The sequence below is a fragment of the Chiloscyllium plagiosum genome, unplaced genomic scaffold (assembly GCF_037043375.1).
Source record: "Chiloscyllium plagiosum isolate Xiang-an unplaced genomic scaffold, Cpla_swu_hap1 HiC_scaffold_47, whole genome shotgun sequence".
NCBI classification, from domain to species: Eukaryota; Metazoa; Chordata; class Chondrichthyes; order Orectolobiformes; family Hemiscylliidae; genus Chiloscyllium; species Chiloscyllium plagiosum.
Window position 1 is genome coordinate 19,814,759 of NW_028270185.1, and position 23,020 is coordinate 19,837,778.

The window sequence follows — 23,020 nt, forward strand, 5'->3', positions numbered from 1 at the left end:
TGTGTACTGCATCAAGTTAAGCATTCAGGGTATGGATATGATTTATTAACATGAATGACTGATTGATTGGTTAACTCCCAGGAAACGCAGTTGGGATAATGGGGTTATTTTCAGGTTGACAAGCTGATAGGGGAGTGCCTCCGGGATCAGAGCTTAACTAGTTAATCTGTGGTGATAACTTGAATAAGGGAACTGACTGCTTTGCAGCCAAATATTCTGATTGTACAAAGATAGGTGGGCAAGCAAGTTATGAATATACAAACAGTCTGCGAAAGGGTATGGAAGAGTTAAGTGGTTGGGCAAAAATTTGTTAGATGTTGTATAATGTAAGAAAATGTAAGGTTATCCACTTGTCAGGAAGGATAAGGAAGCAGATTATTACTTAAATGGTGAAGCAGTGTAGAATTCTGCAGTACAGAAGGATCTAAATGTCCATGAATCACGCAATATTAGCATGCAGATATATCAAATAATTAGGAAGGACCTGGAGTGTTGACCTTTATTGCGGGGATGTGGAGTATGAAAACAGAGGTCTTGGTATAACTGTACAAAATGTTGGTGAAACTGAAGAAATGTAGAATATTTTAGCCTCCTTATTGGAGAAGAATTAACTTACATTTGGTAATAGTTCAGAGAAGACTCACAAGGCTAATTTCTGGGATGAAGGGATTGTTATATGGGGAAAGCTCAGCAATACAGTCTGTCTTTGGAGTTGAGAAGAATGAGACGTGATCCCTTATTGGAATCTAAAACATTCTGAGGCAGCTTGATGGCTGAGATGCTGAAAGGGTGTTTCATTTAGGTGGAGTTGAGAACTAGTGGATACAGCTTAAAAAGGAGGGATCTCGTGTAAGATGAAGATAAGGAGAAATTTCTTTTCCACTCAGAGCAGTGGAGGTTCAGTTAGCTATTTTGGGGTTGACAAAAGAGTTAAGAATTTGTGGAACAAATAAGAAAGTAAAATTGAGGCCATGACCAAGATCAGCCATGATTTTATTGATTTGTAGAGCATGTTTGAAGTGCCAAATGACCACCACCTATTTATTATCTCTCAACTCTTCTCTAAATCTCCTTTAATATCTGGAGAATAATCCCAGTTTCATCAACCTAATCTTTAGCTGTAAACACCTCATCCATGAACCCATTCAAGTGGAATCCTCAAGGACTTTCGTATCCTTTCTAAAGTGGATTGCTATTTGCTCTGATTTTGGCTGCCTTTCTACAATTTGTTACTCTTCAAAAAGGTGGCTCAAGTATGGCTAGTTCAGTCTCCTCATCATTTAATCTTTGGAATTTGTTTTTCAGGTACAGTACAGACCAATTTTCTCCATATGCGGCTCCATCGCCTCAAGGATCTTACCAGCCCAGCCCCAGTCCACAAAGCTATCACCAGGTTGCACCAAGTCCTGTGGGCTACCAGAATACTCACTCACCTGCCAGCTATCACCCAACACCATCACCAATGGCGTACCAGGTACGTTTTAAGAGTGAACCTGTTTGAATTTACTTTTACAAAGACAGCAGCCACTTGTCTGTGCTGGTTTACTGGTTAGTTGACCTCAGCTGGGAAGCAGTTAATACTGTAACTGAAACAAACACGAGAAGTCCTAGAGAAGCTGAGCAGGTCTGACAGCATCTGCAAAGAGAGAAACAGACTTAATTTTTTGAATCCAATATGACTTCTTCAGACCTGCAAGGGTTTGGAAAATGGTGCTTTTTATATTGGCAGAGATGGAATATAAAATGATGGAAAGTAAATTGAATATTTTACCAGTACATGAACAATATTGTTCTAACTCAAGTTGCCTTTCTGTCCCACTCACAGTATGTTTTCTGTTACAGGCAAGCCCAAGTCCAAGCCCTGTTGGTTATAGTCCAATGACACCTGGGGCCCCATCTCCCGGTGCATACAATCCTCACACACCAGGTTCCAGCATTGATCAGGGGTCCAATGACTGGGTAACAACTGACATCATGGTTAAAGTACGGGACACCTATTTGGATGCGCAGATCATAGGACAGACTGGAGTGATCCGCAGCGTGTCGGTATGTAACATTACAGTTGTACTGAATGTTGGTTTTGAAATTTGAGATAAAGATTTAAGCACATTTTTAACACAAGGCAATCCAGAGAGAAAGTTTGGAGTCTGAAATATTCAGTTCATTAGTCTGGCTTCTGAAGTGAACAAAGAATCACAACCACAGAGCCACAATAGTAAAACATTATTGTGTCAAAGTTGCCAGCAACCCAGCAAAATATTCTAGTCACCTGGAAGTGAGTAGTTAATGGAGCAATTGCCCTAATATCATTCTGGAAATAGGATAGAGTGGGATGCATGTAGGAATGTAAAAACCTCTGTGATATGAAACTACTGTGTGCCTGTTGAAAGTGGGAGTGAATTTTCTTTCTTGCAGGTGAGTTTTAATGTCAGTCGTGCTCATACCGTATCAGGGTTGGTAATTCTTTCACTGCATGTGGGGGTCACAGGCAAAGCTAGCATTTAGTACCTTTCCCTAATTGTCCAATGAAGGTTGTGGCCAGTCAGCTTCTTGAACTGCTGCAATCCATCTTGTTTGACATAACTAAATGGCTTGCTGCCTACCTCAAAGGACAGTTAAGATTCAAACACATAGTTGTGGATTTGGAATCACACAAAAGCCAGACCAGATAGGAACAGCTGACTTCCTTCCCAAACGACAGTAGTAATCAGGATGAATTTTCACTGCAGTTGGTATTAGTTTCACAGTTAGTATCTTTTACGTAGCAAGTTTTGATCAATTAAATTTAAATTCCATCAGCTGCTGTCATGGGATTTGAACTTGTCTCCCCAGGGCAATTGTGAGAGAGTGCAGATTAGTCATGGCATTAACATAACACTACCATTCCCCCAAATATGGGATATTCAGTGCAGGCTCCTTCTAACTGGTCAAAGATGAGCAGTTTTGAACTTGCAGGACCAAATATCTCTCAAAAGATATTGGATTGTAGAATTGTGCTTACTATTTGCATTCTTTATTGTCTGTTCAGCTGAGCCATCGGGTGAAAAGACATGTTGAAATTTGCTACAGCTTTAGTTGCACCAAATATTAACTGAGTGAAAGAACTGTTTGTTGGGTTCAATTACTGCACTGACCATTGTGTGGGCAAATCTTTAGAGAAAATGGGAAAACTTTTATGGTTCAGGACGGGAATGTAAACTTTTAATGCTTTGTAGTTTTGAAGGAATGTTAAATCTTTTTTTCCTGCAGGGTGGCCTTTGCTCTGTGTATCTGTCTGACACTGACAAAGTAGTCAGCATCTCAAGTGAACATCTTGAACCTGTCACCCCTATGAAAAGTGATAAGGTAAGATCCAACTTGCTGCTAACCACCTGTGCCTGAGTTGCTGCAGAAACTCCTTTTGATCTTCTACAATATTAGATTAGATTAGATTACTTTTTTAGATTAGATTACTTACAGTGTGGAACAGGCCCTTCGGCCCAACAAGTCCACACCGACCCGCCGAAGCGTAACCCACCCATACCCCTACATTTACCCCTTACCTAACACTACGGGCAATTTAGCATGGCCAATTCACCTGACCTGCACATCTTTTGGACTGTGGGAGGAAACCGGAGCGCCCGGAGGAAACCCACGCAGACACGGGGAGAACGTGCAAACTCCACACAGTCAGTCGCCTGAGGCAGGAATTGAACCCGGGTCTCTGGCGATGTGAGGCAGCAGTGCTAACCACTGTGCCACCGTGCCGCCCAATTTTAATATATAAAATTGTCTGTTATAATCTTTGTTTCCCCATTTCTCATGAAGCTCAACATCCATATTCTGATCAGTCACAAAAAGCCTTGGAAAAGATCAATAAAATTGGGGCGGCAAATGACTCAGTGGTTAGCACTGTCTCACAGTGCCAAGGATCTGGGTTCTGTTCCAGCCGCAGACGACTGTTTGTGTGGACTTTGCACATTCTCTCCATGCCTACGTGGGTTTCCTCCAGTTTCTTCTCACAGTCTAAAGATTGTTCGATGGATTGGCAATGCAAAATTGTCCGTCGTGTCCAGGGATGTGTAAGTTAGGTGGATTAGCCATGGGGAATGCAGTGTTATAGGGAAGGGTTGAGTCTGGGTGGGATTCTCTTTGGAGGGTAAGTGTGGAGTTGATCAGCCAAATAGCCTGCTTCCATACTGTAGGGATTCTATGATTCTAAAAGTCTGTTTTGACTCAAAAGTTTGCAATAATTTGAAAGATAATGAATTGGCAATGCACTATTCTCTTTTTTAATTGATATGTTGTTTTTTTTTCCAAAAGAGCCTTAATGAAAGGGACACTGGATGATGCTGTGGGTTTAGGCACAAAACATTCACTTATGGTATTTTACAATCATAATCATTGAGTCATACAGCATGGAAAGAGACCCTTTGATCCAACTCACCAATGACAACCAAGTTTCCCAAACCACACTAGTCACACTTGCCTGTCTTTGGCCCATGTCCCTCCCAAACTTTCCTATTCACATACGTGTCCAAGTTGTAATTGAACCAGCGTATACCGCTTCCTCTGATGGTTCATTTTACAAAAGAACCACCCTGTGGAAAAAGTTGTCCCTTGGGTCCCTTTATAAATCTTCCTCCTCTCACCTTAAAATATGCCCCCCTCATTTTGAACTCTCCCCACCCTAGGGAAAAGACCTTTGCTATTCACCTTCTCTAAGCCCCTGTTGATTTTGTAAACCTCTATAATGTCACCCCTCAACCTCCTACGCTCAAGTGAAAAATGTTCCAGCCTTTCCCTATAACTCAAACTCTCCAGTTCCAGCAACATCCTGGTAAATCTTTTCTGAACCCTCTCCAGTTACAGCAGGGCAACTGTACACCAAAGGAGGCTTCATCAGTGCCTTGCACAACCTCAACATGAGATCCCAATTCCTATACTCAGTAGGCAAATGTGAGGACTGCAGATGCTGGATCCTGATGAAGGGCTTTTGATCGAAACATCGATTTTCCTGCTCCTCAGATGCTTCCTGACTTGTGCTTTTCCAGCACCACTCTAATCTAGACTCCAAAACTCAGTAGTCTAAGCAAGCATGCTAATCACCTTCTTAATGACCCTGTGTACCTGTGACACAATTTTCAAAGAACTATCTACCTGAAGTCCTTGGTCTCTCTGTTCAATAACACTTAACTGTGTAAGTCCTGCCCATGTTCACTTTTCCAAAATGCAATATCTCGCATTATTTTGGTCAAACTAAGCTCAGATCAATGGCGATGAACGCTTCCTCTTTCACCTTGCTGTAAGAGTTGGACATTAAACAGTTTCTCCTGGCTCAATTAATGTGGATGCAGTTTGTTAGAAAACAGCTAGCCTTAATTAGATTTTAATTGTTAAAACTTTGGAAGAACAAGAACTTAATTGAATGGGTAAAGAGAATAGTTTTTTTTTTGAGTTCGTTGTTGCAAATGAGTCAAAGAAATGTGTACTCTGCATCAAACCAAACATGGAAGTTCGAAATTGTTGAAATATCCTACTGCTCAGCATTAACACCGCTGAAACTCCAAGCAAGAAATTCATAAAAATATTATTCATGCAAATAAATGCTGATATTAGATTGATATTTTATGGGAAAAATCATATATTGTGTGTATAAAAAAAACAACACCGCACAGGAGCAGGCCCTTGGATCCACCAAGCCTGTGCTGATTTCTAATCCTTATTTAAGCCTGTTTATTGCCCATGCATGGTTTCTATCCCTCTGTTTGCCTCCCATTTACAGAAGAAACTCGATTATCCAAATACCAATTATCCGAAAATCGGATTATTCAAAGGAGATCTCGAAGTCCCGATGGAAATATTACTTCAAAGATGTGTTTCCAACAATGATCGCGTCTTTTGTTTACAGTGGTTAAACAGGCACTGTCTCCAAATGACTGAACTCCTGCCCTCTCTCTTCCCCCCACACTTTCCCTAGAGTTCTACACGGGGGTGTACCCTAACCCCACCACCCTTCCCCAGATATTCTCTCCAACATTGTCCTGTACAGGGCAAAGGTGGGACCTGTCAAAATGTTGGAGTAAAAAGTTATGTCTGTGGGTCAGGGAGTCCAGAACTAGAGGGCATAAGTTTAGGGTGAGAGGGGAAAGATATAAAAGAGACCTACTTTTTCACACGGTGAGTGGTATGTGTATGGAATGAGCTGCCAGAGGAAGTGGTGGAGGCTGGTACAATTGCAACATTTAAGAGGCATTTGGATGGATATATGAGTAGGAAGGGTTTGGAGGCATATGGGCCGGGTGCTGGCAGGTGGGACTAGATTGGGTTGGAGGATCTGGTCGGCATGGACAAATAGGACCGAAGGGTCTGTTTCCATGCTGTACATCTCTATGACTGTGTGTGTGTGTGTGTGTGCGCGCGCGTGCACACGCGTTATTTGGAGACTTACCCCACAAAGGCAACTGCAACAGTATGGTTGTTGGTGTCCAGTCCAGCTGCCCCAGAGAGTGGCTGAGTGGCTACGGAGGTGGGTGAGGCGGTGTTGGGCGGGAGCGAGAATGGGTTCGGAGTTGGGGGTGGGGCCTTGTGCACTGTGTGCTGCTGTAGTCTCCTGAATAGGGAGTAGACTTTAAAATCTCTGGCCCCCAGAGGAAAGGCATTTGATCAATTAACTGAATAATCGATTATTCGAATGAAATAGTGCCCGCCCATCAAATCCAGATAACCGAGGTTCTCCTGTACATATCTATCAAGATACGCCTTAAACATTGCTAACATGCCTGCTTCCAATACGTCCACTGCCTGTGCGTTCCAGACACCCACCACCCTCTTGTGAAAAATTCTTCCTGTACTTTTCCCCATAACTTTCTCCCTCTCACCTTGAACCTGTGTACTCTTGTAGTTGACCTTTCTAACCTGGGAGAAAGTCTCTGACTATCCACCCTATCTATGCTTCTCATAATTTTGTAGACCTCAGCCTCCATTTTTCCAGTGAAAACAATCCAAGTTTATCCAACCTCTCCTTGTAACTAAAACCCTTCAGACCATGCAATATCCTGATAAACCTTCTGCGCATCCTCTCCAAAGCCTCCATGTCCTTCTGGTAGTTTGGCTACCAGAACTGTATGCAATATTCCAAATGTGGCCTAACTAAAGTTTTATACATAATTTGCCAACTTATTCACTGTCCAGCTGATGGAGACAAGCATGCTGTGTATGAATTCTTGACCACCTTATCCACTTGTGTTGCCACTTTCAGGGATCTGTAGACCTGTATGGCCAGATCCCTCACTATGTCAGTGCACCTCAGGGTTCGGCTATTTATTGTATAATTTGCATCTGAATTTGACCTTCCAAAATGCATGACCTCTATCTGTCATTTCTTTGCCCAAATATGCTGTCTATTTAAATCCCACTCTCAATCCTCCTCACTATCTGTAACTCCCCAGTTTTGGTGTTGTCTGTAAATTTACTAATCAGATCACCTACATTTGCTTCCAGATCATTTAATATAAATTATAAACAACAAGGCTCCCAGCATTAATCCCTTCAGTAATCCATTAGTTACTGATCTCCATTCTGAAAAACATCCTTCCACGAAAACTCTTTGCCTTCTATGACCAAGCCAGTTTTGTATCCATCTAGCTAGCTCACCCGGATCTCATGAGACTCTACCTTTCATACTTGCCTGCTATGAGGTACTTTATCAACTGCCTTACTAAAGTCCATGTTTACAACACCCACTCACTGCCCTTCTCTCCTCAATCATTCTTGTCACCTCTCAAGACGCAAGCAGATTGGTGAGACATGACCTTCCGTCCACACACCCACGCTGCCTATCACTAACAAGTCCATTTGCTTCCAAATGTGAATAAATTATGTGTCTCGGTATCTTTTCCAACAGCTTCCCCACTACTGATGTATGGCTCACCGGTCTGTAATTACCTGGATTATTTCTGTTTCCCTTCTTAAAGAAAGGAACAACATTGGCCATTCTCCAGTCTTCTGAAACCTCACCTGAGGCCAAAGAGGATGCAAAGATATCTATTAAGGGCCCAGCTCTTTCCTCCCTTGCTTCCCACCTGATCCTGAGATAGGTCTCATCTCGGGACGTGTCTACCTTAATACATTTCAAGACACCCAACACTTGCTCCTTCATTATGTTGACTGACTGAGAGTATTCACACATGTTCTCCTAACCTCAACATCCTTCGTGTCCCTCTCTTTGGTGAATACCAATGTAAAGTATTCATTAAGGATCTCACCCACTTCCACACACAACCTCCCTCCTTTATCCTTGAGTGAGCCTAGCTATCCTTTTGCTCATAATATATGTATAAAATGCTTTAGGATTCTCCTTACCCCTGCTGACAAAAAAAATTTCATAGTCCCTGCCTAACTCCCCATTTAAACTCCTTCCTAATTTTTCTATATTCTTCAAGGATTTCATCTGTTTTTAGTTGCCTCGGGCATAGGTACACTTGCTTTTTTTTTGAATAGGCTGATAATTTCCCTGTCATCCAAGGTTCCCAAGTCCCGCCATTCCTTTCCTTAATTTTCACAGGAACATGCTTGTCCTGCACACTAATCAATTGTCTTTAAAAGAAATGTCAGATGTGGTTTTATCCTCAAATAGTTGCTCCCAATCCACATTCCCCGATTCTTGGCTAGTTCGGTTATAGTTGGCCTTCCCCCACCTTCATCCAACATCCGCTGATGTCTTTATCTATAAGCATCCAAAGGTTTACAGAATTATGGTCACTATTCTCAAAATGCTTCCCCACTGAAACATTGATCACCTGACCAGGCCCATTTCCCAATACCAGGTCCAACACAACACCTCCCCCGCTGGACTATTCGCATACTGTTTCAACAAAACCCTCCTAGATATACTTAACAAATTGCTCCCCATCCAAAATCCCAGCACTAAGGGAGTCCCAGTCAGTATGTAAGTAATATTAGACTAGACGGGATTGTGGTTCATGAGGAGCTGTTAGCAATTCTGGAAAGTGTGAAAATAGCTAAGTCCCTGAAGCTGGGTGGGATTTACACTAGGATTCTCTGGGAAGCTAGGGAGGAGATTGCAGAGCCTTTCGCTTTGATCTTTGTCATCATTATCTACAGAAATAGTGCCAGAAGACTGGAGGATAGCAATTATTGTCCCCTTGCTCAAGAAGAGGAGTAGAGACATCCCTGGTAATTATAGACCAGTGAGCCTTACTTCAGTTGTAGGTAAAGTGTTGGAAAGGATTATGAGAGGATTTATAATCACCTAGAAAGGAATAATTTGATTAGAGATAGTCAACACAGTTTTGAAAAGGGTAGGTCATGCCTCATAAACTCTATTGAGTTCTTTGAGATGGTGACCAAACAGGTGGATGAGGGTAAAGCGGTTGATGTGGTGTATATGGATTTCAGTAAAGCTTTTGATAAGCTTCCCCACGGTATGCTATTGCAGAAAATAGAGGCATGGGATTGAGGGTGATTTAGCAATTTGGATCAGAAATTGGTTAGCTGACAGAAGACAGAGGGTGGTGGTTGGTGGGAAATGTTCGTCCTGGAGTTCAGTTACTAGTGGCGTACCGTTTTGGGGCTACTGCTGCTTGTCACTTTTATAAATGACCTGGACCAGGGCTTAGAAGGATGGGTTAGTAAACTTACTGATGATACTAAATTCAGTGGAGTCGTGGACAGTGCAGAAGAATGTTGCAGGTTATAGAGGGACACAGATAAGCTGCAGAGCTGGGTTGAGAGGTGGAAAATGGAGTTTAATGTGGAAAAGTGTGAGGTGATTCACTTTGGAAGGAGTAACAGAGTACTAGCCTAATGGTAAGATTCTTGGCAGTGTGGATGAGCAGAGAGATCTTGGTGTCCATGTGCATAGATCCCTGAAAGTTGCCGCCCAGGTTGATAGGGTTCTTAAAAAGGCGTAAGGTGTGTCAGCTTTTATTGGTAGAGAGATTGAGTTTCGGAGCCATTAGGTCATGTTGCAACTGTACAAAACTCTGGTGCGGCTGCACTTGGAGTATTGCATACAGTTCTAGTCGCCGCATTATAGGAAAGATGTGGAAACACTGGAAAGAGTGCAGAGGAGATTTACCAAGATGTTGCCTGGTATGGAGGGAAGGTCTCATGAGGAAAGGCTGCGGGACTTGAGGCTGCTTTCGTTGGAGAGGAAAAGGTTGTAAGAGGTGACTTAATAGAGGCATACAAGATGATCAGAGGTTTAGATAGGATGGACAGTGAGAGCCTTTTTTCTCGGATGGTGATGACTACCATGAGGGAACATAGCTTTAAATTGAGGGGTGATAGATATAGGACAGATGTCAGAGGTAGGTTCATTACTCAGAGAGTAGTAAGGGTGTGGAATGCCCTGAGTAGTAGACTTGCCAATCTTAAGGGCATTTAAATGGTCATTGGATAAGTATATGGATGATGATGGAATAGTGTAGGTTAGATTGGCTTCAGATTTGTTTCATAGGTCGGTGCAACATCGAAGGCTGAAAGGGCCTGTCGTGCACTGTAATGACAGCATTGTGATTGCACCCTTCCTTTTCCTGAGCTCTGCTCATAATGTCTCACTGCATGATCCCTCCAGGATGTCCTGAACACAGCTGTGAATATGCTCCCTGACCAGTAATGCAACTCCCAAACCTCTTTTGCTTCATCTGTTTTGTCTAAAACATCAACATAGCGAATATTACGCTGACAGCTGCTGTCCCTCATTCAACTATGTCTGTATGATAGCAACAACATCATAATTGCATGCATTAATCCAGGCTCTATGTTCATTCATCTTGTCTGTTATATTTCTTGCATTGAAGCAAATACAGTCCAAGCTTCCAGTTCTGCTAAGCTCAGCAATCTCTTCCCCGACTACTTGTGCTCTTACTTATATTTGCCTTAGTCTCAAGCTCTTCCCCGGTATCTATATTTGCTGATCTATTGTTTAAACCTTCCTGAGTGACACTATACTCCCTCCAGGATATTGGTGCCCCTCCAGTTTAGATCCCCCTTGTACAGGTTCCACATTCCCTGGAAGATATCCCAATGATCCACATAACTGAAGCCCTTCCTCTTACCCCAGCTGTTTAGCCACGTATTCAATTGTTTTCTGCCTCAGTTCTTAGCCTCAGTAGTGCATGGGGAGTAATGCTGAGATTATTACCCTGAAGGTTCTGCTTTTCAGTTTACTATTTAACGCCCTGAATTGTTGATAAGACCATAAGACATAGTGCGGAAGTAAGGCCATTCGGCACATGGAGTCCATTCCGCCATTCAATCATGGCTGATGGGCATTTCAACTCCACTTACTCGCATTTTCCCCGTAGCCCTTAATTCCTTGTGACATCAAGAATTTATCAATTTCTGCCTTGAAGACATTTAGCGTTCCAGCCTCCACTGCACTCTGTGGCAATGAATTCCACAGGCCCACCACTCTCTGGCTGAAGAAATGTCTCCGCATTTCTGTTCTGAATTTACCCCCTCTAATTCTAAGGCTGTGTCCACAGGTCCTAGTCTCCTCGTCTAACGGAAACAATTTCCTAGCGTCCACCCTTTCCAAGCCATGTATTATCTTGTAAGTTTCTATTAAACCTCCCCTTAATCTTCTAAACTCCAATGAATACGATCCCAGGATCCTCAGCCGTTCCTCGTATGTTAGACCTACCATTCCAGGGATCATCCGTGTGAATCTCCGCTGGACATTCTCCAGTGCCAGTATGTCCTTCCTGAGGTGTGGGGACCAAAGCTGGACACAGTACTCCAAATGGGGCCTAACCAAATCTTTATAAAGTCTCAGTAGCACAACGATGCTTTTATATTCCAACCCTCTTAAGATAAATGACAACATTGCATTCGCTTTCTTAATCACGGACTCAACCTGAATGTTTACCTGTAGAACCTTGTCACTGTTTCTACTTATGTCATTTATGCCAATATGGATAATGACTTCTGTTTGTTTTATCTTTTTGTTGTTTTATCTTCCTGTTTCAGGATGCTCTGTATCTGCTCAGAGACATCCATGACCCTCGCACCAGGGAGGAACATAGCATCCTGGAATGTCTCTCGCAGCCACAGAAGAACTTGTCTGTGCCCCTGACCATTGAATCTCCAATTACTATTGCTCTACTATGCTTTGTCCCCTTCTCTGTACAGCAGAGCCAGTCGTGGTGTCACTGCTCTGTGCTGCTGCTGTTACCTACAAGGCCATCCCCCTCATCTGTATCCAAAATGGAATGCTTGTTTGACAGGGGGCAGCTGCAGGTATATCCAGCACTGACTGCCTGCTCAGTCTAGTGGTACATAAGTCAGTTGATTCAGTGATTCAGTTTCACTAATGTAAGCGTATTAATTTGAGAATAGTTTATAAATATATAAACCTGCTGAAAACCTTTGGTATTTCTTTTCAAAAACTGTTTGCTTTGAAGCATATTGCATTACCTGGATAACTTTATTATTGGCTGGGTTCTGGTGGGGGTAGGTTGTGTGGTCTTGTCTAGTGTAATATAATTAGTCAGCTGATAGTCTTCTGGATCACTTATCATGCAGGAACAGATACCTATAACTGGCCCTTCAGTTTAAAAACAAAAACAAAACAAATTGTACTGCCCTTTTATTACTAATTTTAATGGTTTCCTTCTTTCCTTCTGCAATTTAACAAGTTGTGAAACAGATTACAACTGAATACTTTTGTCCACAATTGAGTGAGTTATGTGTCAGTCAATGAGAGGGTAAATCATGGAGTAAATGAGTTTGATTAGTGATGACTATGTTATCTTGATCTGACTTTCATGACTGTGGGGAGAGGTTGAGGAGTACATTGCCCATTATGTTGGCTTCAGGGTGCACAGGCTGTGTGTGCTTTGCTGGCGAGGGCAGCATTTATTGTCAGACAGTTAACTCCAGATCCACAGCAATGTGGATGACTTATGTGTAGGCCAGACCAGGTAAGGATGATAAATTTCCTTCCACAAAGGACATTGGTGAACCAGACAGGATTTTATAGCAATTGACAGTGGTTACATTGTCACCATTAAGCAAACATTTCAGTAACAGGATTTGAGCTATAGGGAGAGGCTGAATAGGCTGGGGTTGTTTTCCCTGGAGCTTTGGAGGCTGAGAGGTGATCTTATAGAGGTTTATAAAATCATGAGGGGCATGGATAGGGTGAATACACAAGGTCTTTTCCCTGGAATGGGGGAGTTCAGAACTAGAGGGCATAGGTTTAGAGTGAGAGGAGAAAAATTTAAGAGACTGAAGAGGCAGCTTTTTCACAGAGGGTGGTGCGTGTATGGAATGGACTGCCAGAGGAACTGGTGGAGACTGGTACAATTACATTTAAAAGGCATTTGGATGGGTATATGAATAGGAAGGGTTTAGAGGGATATGGGCCAAGTGCTGGTAAATAGGACTAGATTCGGTTAGGATATTTGGTTGGCATGGACAGGTTGGACCGAAGGGTCTGTTTCCATCCTGTACATCTCAATGATGCTATAACATATTTTTAAAATTGAATTCAAATTTCATCATCTGCTATGGTGGGATTTGAACCCAAGCTTCAGAACATTTGCCTCGATTTCTGGATTATTAGTCAGTAATGTTATCGCTCCACCACTGCTTCCCCACATAAATCTTGCATTGTATTTCTGTGAGGGTCACAAAGCTTTTTCTAAATATCTTTTAATGTATTAAACTTGTATTCTTAGCAAGGCCTTAGAAAGAAAGAGCTTACATTTAAAGAGCACATGTTATATATGTGGAATTGGGTATAAGAAGCTCATGATTAAAATTTGAGAGAAAAACATAAAATATTTTATGTTCTTCTCAACTCCTGTGGTAGTTCAGAATCTTAATGCAATCTTATTGGGAAGACACTCAGCTCTAAGATTGTCATGTCTGCTTGTGTGGACCTGTTATCCACTTTGATGCCCTCCAACTGGTTACAGAGTGCTAGATTGGGTTCCGGAGCTGTGAAGCTTTGTACTTTGTACTAATTAAAGAAATAGAAAGCTGCAGATATTTCAACTGTGTAAAACATTTTTTTGTCTGTAGGTGAAGGTGATTCTAGGTGAAGATCGTGAAGCCACAGGTATGCTGCTCAGTATTGATGGTGAGGATGGAATTGTTCGAATGGAACTGGATGACCAGCTGAAGATTCTCAACCTGAGGTTTCTTGGGATCCTCAGTGAAGAAGGGGCATTGAGTACAACACCCTCTGGCAAAGATGTATATAGTCGAAAGTAAAATTCTTTTCTGTGAAGTTTTTGTTCAGATTTTTAGGTTTCCCTCTTGTGTTCTTGCTTTGATAATGTCTTGCTTGTTGTGGCCAGATGTTAGCAGTGGTTTGTTAAAAAGATTGAAAACAGCAACAACCAATTGTTTGAGCAAAAAACTGAATGTGGATTAATTTTACTACAAAAAGCAAAGATTTATTTCCCCCCCTGTCAGTTGTTTGATGCATTTTGTAGGGTTCTTTTAATTTAAACACAACACAGAATGATTTGTGTGTAAACAGGTAACTGAGTCTGTACATGTGATGTTGGAGGCAGTGAAAACTTTTGTAGCAATTGAATAGCACTCCTACGGTACGATACTGAAGGCTATTTTTATATTTAAAAAATTGTACAGATGTGAGAAGTCACATGGAAGAATATACTGCTTTGACAAAAATTACGGTAACTATTTTTTAAAAAAGCAGTGTGTAAGTTTGTATTATTGGAAACTTTTTAATTTGGCATTTCTTTTGAAAGCTTTTGAAGGATCCTTTGAAATTAATTTAGTACATAATATTCCATCTTCACACTTCAAACACAAATCTCCAAGTGCTTCAAACTGCATTAAGAATGAGTTGTTCCTTGTATCCACTTTCTTGACGTACTGTTTATTATTCCAGATCCCCTCTGATTGCATTAAGTTTCAGTCAAGATGACCAGTTTAAAAAATTGTACCATAGCTGGCCAGAATGTATTTAAGGACAGTGAGACCACTGAATAATCAGAATTGGACTTATTAAAGTAACTTGAAACTGAGAATGTACATCAGTTAGATTTGAATCCTCTACTTTTCAGTCTTTACATGAGTCAAAGGCAAAGGGCCTGGAAATTTTTCTTTGTTGAATCTGTTGTTTCTTTTGCTTTTCTCTGGTTATGCTGGAGACTTGCGGTATGTTAAGAGTGAATGACGTGCAGTGACAGTGATCTGAAGCCATCAGCCTCACCACATGTTATGCACTGGATGGACATTCTCTTGCCCACAAATATTAGAATGTAGGAGTGGTGTTATTTTGAAGATTCTTTGTTTCTAAGGCGAGTGCAGAATTTTCAGGTGTGTTAAGTTTCACTCAGGTGCCTATTTGTGGGCAGCACAGTGGTTAGCACTGCTGCCTCACAGCGACAGAGACACGGGGTTCAATTCCTGCCTCAGGCGACTGACTGTGTGGAGCTTGCACATTCTCCCCGTGTCTGCGTGGGTTTCCTCCGGGTGCTCCGGTTTCCTCCCACAGTCCAAAAATGTGCAGATTAGGTGAATTGACCATGCTAAATTGCCCGTAGTGTTAGGGGAGGGGTAAATGTAGGGGAATGGGTCTGGGTGGGTTGCGCTTTGGAGGGTCGGTGTGGACTTGTTGGGCCGAAGGGTCTGTTTCCACACTGTAAGTAATCTAATCTATTTTCGCCCACAAAATGGATTTTTTTCCCCATCAAGCTGTATCCCATTTCCCTCTCCCTGAATAGTGGGCAGCAAGTGTGTGAGCCCCATGATCGCTGTCTTTGCACAACCTCCATCACCCCAGAGGCTGAGGAACTGATTAGAGCCTTCTGCTTTGTACAGGTCAGCCAACTCAGCTCCTACGCTGGCATTGCCTGTGTCATTTGACCCTTTTTCTGCAATATCTTGAGGGCCACAATTTGTGGAATCCTGCTAAAGATTCAGCAGAACGAGAGTTATTCTGATTTTCCATCATTGTCATGTTGGGTTACCAGACTCTCTTTATACTTTATCATTTGATGCTGCTGAGCATTGCAGGAGAAATGTATATGGCCCAGATATCACATTTAATGCAAATTGCTTAACCAGCAACATTCAGTGTTTAACTAAAAGTTAAGATGCAAAGGCACAAGAAAGGATGGAATGGGATGAGGCAGTGAGCATCATTGGAACCTTGGAGAGGACGGCTATTGCTGGGCAACTTGGGATGCTCCAAAGCTGCACAAAGTGTCTCTGACACACAATGTATACATAACTGGCATTGAGTACTATGCAGGAGTCCTGCACTCAAATTGGAAGAAGTATGAATGGATTTTGAATTTTGTACACAGACACAAAGTCATGAAGTTTCTGAATTCACCAAAAAGAATCTGGCTGACTAGTTTCATAAAAACACTGACCTGCTTGAGACTTCTTAATCTATTGTATTTGTAAAATTTCTGGAGCAATGATTTATAAGAACGGATTCATTCACTCTGTTGTCAATTGGGAAAAAAATCAATTATAAATTGTCTGGTTCAAACTCAATGTCAGTCAAACATTCAGCATCATGAGAACAAGATTTAAAATAATTGTCCCAAGTATCAGAGGACTGCTGACATTGTTTAAGCCTAATAATATTGCCCAAATATTGAATAAGAATATGATTAAATATAATAAATGTTGAGCATAGCTGAGAGAGAATACATTTCATTGAAACTTTTTGACTTACACTCATCAAGACAAATTCCAAAATACCAAAAGAGAAACCAACATTAATATTTTGAGAGGAAAGTACTGATTGTTTGGCAAGTGGGTTGGGATCGATATATATTTCAATATGTGCAAGTGTTCTATACTGCAGAACTTACTAACAATCCTAAATTGGTCATCAGGGTAATTTTTTGCACACTTAAGAGTATGTAGCAAATGTTTTCTATTGTAGAAGCATTTCTAATGTCAGACAGTGTGCTGTGAGTTTGCATGCACAGAATAGGTTTGTGAATTATGCTGACAACCAATTTATATTATCACTGACTCACAGTATGATGCATTTGCATGTACAAGTTACTGGAATAATCATATGCATTATTATATAGGATCCTATCCTTTGTCATGGAAAAAACATAATGTGCCTGATTTAACTCAACAAGTGTGACAGCCTTTTCTCTGGTTTATTAGGGCAAAACTTTGATCAGTCAAAGTCAACCTGTCTTGTTTAAAATTGAGTCAAAGTTTGGCAGCTAACAGTCAGTCATAATTAACAGGTTATTAATCTAGACTCTGCACACTGAGGGTTATCTATACATTCTCCATGGCAATATCTCTACCCGTCAGAATGCACTTATCAACCAATCAGCACTTTCTTTGTGAAGTAAAAATGTTGGTTTGCCTTTACTTCGGTACGTTTTGTAAATTCTCCTGATGTGTGCAAAATCATAGGCTTCAACAAAATGTCTTTTTTCAACAATCCTCAAGTTCTCTACTATACAACAAAGGTCTTAAACATGGGGCAGATGTTTTCCATCTTGGATTGATATGTTAGTTTGAAGTACACTTGTGAAATTAGATCCGCTGCAAATGTTCAGTCCTGTTCTATACAAGAAAAAGAGAATGTTTAGGATGTTGTTATTTTACAATGGCCACTGCTAAGATCTGCTTCCACTATCTCGTTTGCTGAATGTCTCCTCCTCATGTAAAGTGTATTTCTGTGGTTTGGGAATATCACTGTATGGCCAATATTTGAGCTTATAAACCTATTTTTGTTTGAATGGAGTAAATAAAAAGACTTGCAGATCTTAAAAACGTGTTGTACTTGCAGAGGGCTGCTGTTTAAAGTTTCTCAAACTTTCTTTGCAAAACTTTTCATTCTCATTCAGATTTTGTTCTCTGTGCTGATGGTCTCTTCTGGGTTCTGATAGTTCACATTCCACATCAGTGACTTACCATCCAATTCTGTCACAGGTTATTCATCTAGACTCTGCACGCTGAGGGGTATCTATTCTGTTCTCATGACAATTGAAGCATGCCTACTCTACAATTCAATAAGGGCATGTCTACACATCTGCCTTGATTCTGCAGCCCAATCTGACACTCTTTACTTCCTTAGTGCCTGGGAATCTTATTGTTAGCCACATTTTTACTCCATGATTGAGGTCCCCCTGAAGAAGGGTTAAGGATTTCCAAGATTCACATATGTCTAACAAGTTTCTCATCCCAGACTGAAATGACTGACACCTTATCACTCCCCGACATTATAGATGCAGTTTCCAGGAGGGAGGCAATGAAAAGTAATCAGAAACTGGAAATCCAAGATCTACCACTTCCGTTGACCATTGAATGATGATGAAATTACAGGTGAAATCAATTCCACATTCACTGGGAATTAAACTTTGGACCTGGCTGGTCTGTGGCTAAGCATCTTGCTGGGTAAGTGATTTTGGGAGGCTGGGGTGAGAATCGCAAGACAGTCTGGATGTACACACCAGACTTGCTCCCCACCTGGTTAACAAATGTAACTTCCAAATTACTTTGCTCGTAACTGATTTTCCAAAGAAAAAGTAATTCCTGAGTTATGACAGACCTCTTAAATGCATGCAAAACCTTTTAGATGGAGTTAAAATAATCTACTTAAGAGCACTCTTGGAATGAGTGATGTTGGGTCATGATGCAGAAACATGGCAAGATACTGTGCTGTGGGTATCGAAAGGTTCCCAATTCCAATGCATTCTATGTGGGGAGGTGCTGAGAGGAGCCAGGCATTTGTAGCTTGATTTCAGGTATTTTGTGATCCAGGGAGGCCAGTGAAAATGAAAAACTGATATATAAAGGGCAAAGGAGAGGTAAAAGTGGACGTTGGACCGCGTGAAAATAACGCTGGGGAGATGGTAGTGGGGTGCTGAAAATGTGTTGCTGGAAAAGCGCAGCAGGTCAGGCAGCATCCAGGGAACAGGAGAATCGACGTTTCGGGCATAAGCCCTTCTTCAGGAAGGGCTTATGCCCGAAACGTCGATTCTCCTGTTCCCTGGTTGCTGCCTGACCTGCTGCGCTTTTCCAGCAACACATTTTCAGCTCTGATCTCCAGCATCTGCAGACCTCACTTTCTCCTCAAAGATGGTAGTGGGGAACAAGGAAATGGCTGAGGAACTGAATAGTTATTTTGTCAGTCTTCACGGTGGAAGACACGAGTAATATCTTAAAATTCGAGAGTGAGGGGGCAGAGCTGAGTATGGTGGCCATCACCAAAGAGAAGGTGCTAGAAAAATTGAATGGCCTGAAGGATAAATCAGATGGACTACACCCCAAAGTTCTAAGGGAGATAGCTGAAGAGATAGTAGAGGCATTAGTAGTGATCTTTCTGGAATTGATAGAATCAGAGGACTGGAAAATCACTAGTTTAAAAAGTGAGTAAGGCAAAAGATGGAAAATTACGGGCCAATTAGCCTAACCTCGGTTGTGGGTAAGATCCTGGAGTCCATTGTGAAGGATGAGATTTCTGAATACTCGGAAGTGCATGGTAAAGTAGGGCAAAGTCATCATGGTTTATCAAGGGGAGGTCATGACAAGCCTGCTAGACTTCTTTCAAGGAAATAATGACCAAGGATAGTCAATGTAAGTTATCTGTCTGGACTTCAAGAAGGTCTTTGACAAGGTGCTACATATGAGGCATATAAGGGCCCGTGGTGTTAGAGTCAAGGTGCCAGCATGAATAGAAACTTGGCTGTCTGACAGAAAGCAGAGCATGAGGATAAAAGGATCTTTCTCAGGATGGCAGCCGGTGACTAGTGGTGTTCTACAAGGGTCAGTGTTGAGACCACAACTTTTCACTTTACACATTAATGATGTAGCTGAACAAACTTGAGGGCATTCTGGCTAAGTTTGCAGACGATACAAAGATAGGTAGAGGGATAGGTAGTATTGGAGAGCTGGGGAGGCTGCAGAAGGATTTGGACAGGTTAGGAGAGTGGGCAAAGAAGTGGTAGATGGAGTACAACATGGGAAAGTGTGAGGTCATGCAGAAGTCTGAAGTGTGAAAATGTGGGCGTTCTAGTCCAGATTCTCTAGAGGTAAACTTGCAGGTTGAATCAGTAGTTAGGAAGACAAATGCAATAATCATATTTATTTTGACAGGACTTGAATATAAAAGCAGAGGCTCTATGTACTTCTGAGGCTCTAGAAGGCTCTGGTCAGATCACATTTGGAGCATTGTGTGCTGTTTTGGGCCCCATATCTCAGGAAGGATGTACTGGTCCTGGAGCATGTTCAAAGTATGTTCACGAGAATGGTTCCAGGAATGAAAAGCTTAACATACAAGGAATGTTTGAGGATTCTAGGTCTATACTCGATGAAGGTTAGAAGGATGAAGGGGGGAGGGGTGATCTAATTGAAACTTACAGAATACTGAATGGCCTGGACAGAGTGGATGTTGGGAAGATGTTTCCATTGGTAGAGATTAGGACCCGAGGGCACAGCCTTAGAGTAAAGGGAAAACGTTTTACAACGGAGATAAAGAGAAACATCTTCAGCCAGTGAGTGGCGAACCTATGGAATTCACTGCCACAGAGGGCTGTGGAGGCCAGGTCATTGAGTATATTTAAGATGGAGAATAGATTGTCAAGGGGATCAAGGGCTATGGGGAGAAAGCGGGAAAATGGGGTTGAGAAATTTATCAGTCATGATTGATTTACGGTGTGTACACAATGGACTGAATGGCCTAATTTCTGCTCCTATGTCTTATGGTCTTAAAGGGCTAGTTTGAGAGGTTTTATGCTGATTATTAAATAAGGAAGAAAAGAGTGAAGTAAATATGTAAATTCCAGAGCACAAGGCCTAGGTACATTCCCATTTTAATTGGCAGGGGAATGGGATTTTGCGTTCAAGCGTGTTAGGTCAAATTTTCAGGAACACAGTACTTAATGGATTGTCAGGTTGGAGAATATAGAGAGAGGTGAGACCATGGAAGAATTTGAACAAGTTTAACACTATTAAGACCATAGAATCAGAGAACTGTACAGCATGGAAACAGACCCTTCAGTCCAACTCGTCCATGCCGACCAGATATCCCAACCCAATCTAGTCCCACTTGCTAGCACCTGGCCCATATCCGTCCAAACACTTCCTATTCATATACCCATCCAGATGCCTTTTAAATGTTGCAATTGTACCAGTCTCCTCCACTTCCTCTGGCAGCTCATTCCATACACATACCACCCTTTGCATGAAAAAGTTGCCCCTTAGATCTCTTTTATATCTTTCCCATCTCACCCTAAACTTATGCCCTCTAATTCTGGACTCTCCCACCCCAGGGAAAAGACTTTGTCTATTTATCCTATCCATGCCCCTCATGATTTTATAAACCTCTATAAAGTCAGCCCTCAGCCTCTACCGCTCCAGGGAAAACAGACCCAGCCTATTCAACTTCTCCCTATAACTCAAATCCTCCAACCCTGGCAACATTCTTTTAAGTCTTTTTTGAACTCTTTCAAGATTCACATCTTTCCAATAGGAAGGAGACCAGAATTGCGTGCAATATTCCAACAGTGGCCTAACCAATGTCCTGTACATCCGCAACATTATCTCCCAATTCCTGTACTCAATACTCTGACCAATAAAAGAAAGCATACCAAACGCCCTCTTCACTATCCTATCTACCTGCGACTCTACTTTCAAGGAGCTATGAACCCGCACTTCAAGGTCTCTTTGTTCAGCAACATTCCCTATGACCTAACCATTAAGTGTATACCAGAAGAAATAGGAATGAGAGTAAGCCATATAGCCCCTTCAGCCTGTTTGGTGGTTTAATAGAATCATGGCTGATCTGACATTCCTCACATTCACATCCTTCATGTGCTCCTAAACAATTTGTGTTGGAAGGCTACTCAAATAATGAATGCCATCAGTTCATTACCCAGTGTTTGGGTGTGGGACCAATGGAAGGTGAGAAATTTATTAAGTGAATTCCACAGCCTGGGCAGAAGTTTATGTTAGTGTCGAATGAGGAAGCACACAGCACTGGAGCCAGATATTATATGGGGATAGTGCCCTGTTAAAGGCAAAACAAAACAAGATATTAAAAAAAAACTGGACGCCCTGCTCTCATTCCACTTATATAGTGCCTTTCACAACCTCAGTACATCCCAATTAATTTTCTTATCACTAAAACAGGATGTTCTGTTTAGTTTTGGTCACCTTGTTATAGGAAAGATATTATGAAACTGGAAGACTGCAGAAGAATGACTTTGCCTGGACTCAGTGGTTTGAGTTATAGGGAGAGGTTGAACAAACTGGGACCGTAAGAGACTGAGGAGGGGCACCTCATAGAGGTGTTTCAGATCATGAGAGGCATGGATAGGATGAATGCACTCAGTCTTTTTACCAAGGGTCGGGGAGTTAAGGATTACAGGGCATCAGTTTAAGGTTAGCGGGCAAAGAATAAAAGGAAACCTGAGGGACAACGTTTGTACACAGTGGTATGCATATGGAATGAGCTGCCAGTGGAAGTGGTTGAGGTGGGTATGTTAACAACATTTAAAAGGCATTTGGACAATTACAATGGATAGGGAAGGATATGGGCCAAATGCAGGGAAATGGGATTAGCAAGAACAGACATTTTGGTCAGCGTGGACCAGTTTAGACCAAAGAGCCTGTCTTTGTGCTGTAGGACTTTATGGCTCCATTTGGCTGTAATAGTGCAGATATCTATTTGGATGCAACAGGATCCTCATTAACTTAAAATAACAATGACCAGATAAACTGCAATAAAAAAAATCAAATGTTGAAATACTCAGCAGTTCTGGTAGCATCCTTAGAGATATAAACCAAGTTAAAGTTTTTAGTCAAGTATGACTTCTTCAGAATAACGTGTTTTGATTGAGGGATAGATATTGGTCATGATGTTGGGGAAAATGCCACCATTCTTCAAAATACTGCCCATTGAACCTTTTATCACCACCTGAAACATAAGGCAGTACCTTTGTTTAATGCTTCATTAGATTTAGATTACTTACAGTGTGGAAACAGGCCCTTCGGACCAACAAGTCCACACCGACCCTCTGAAGCGCAACCCACCCAGACC

At 41.7% G+C, this 23,020-nt stretch overlaps 1 protein-coding gene across 2 annotated transcripts in view; it reads left to right on the forward strand.

Moving 5' to 3' along the window:
• Positions 1-17,751, forward strand: part of supt5h (SPT5 homolog, DSIF elongation factor subunit) — an 83,347-nt gene extending 65,596 nt beyond the window's left edge. For both annotated transcript variants that reach the window (XM_043681017.2, XM_087983989.1), the window contains 4 exons: positions 1,306-1,474; positions 1,843-2,046; positions 3,250-3,345; positions 14,035-17,751. In XM_043681017.2, the coding sequence (XP_043536952.1) occupies positions 1,306-1,474; positions 1,843-2,046; positions 3,250-3,345; positions 14,035-14,226 (661 nt within the window). In that variant the 3' untranslated portion in view covers positions 14,227-17,751. The remainder of the gene's footprint in view (positions 1-1,305; positions 1,475-1,842; positions 2,047-3,249; positions 3,346-14,034) is intronic.
• The last annotated feature ends 5,269 nt before the right edge of the window (positions 17,752-23,020 follow it).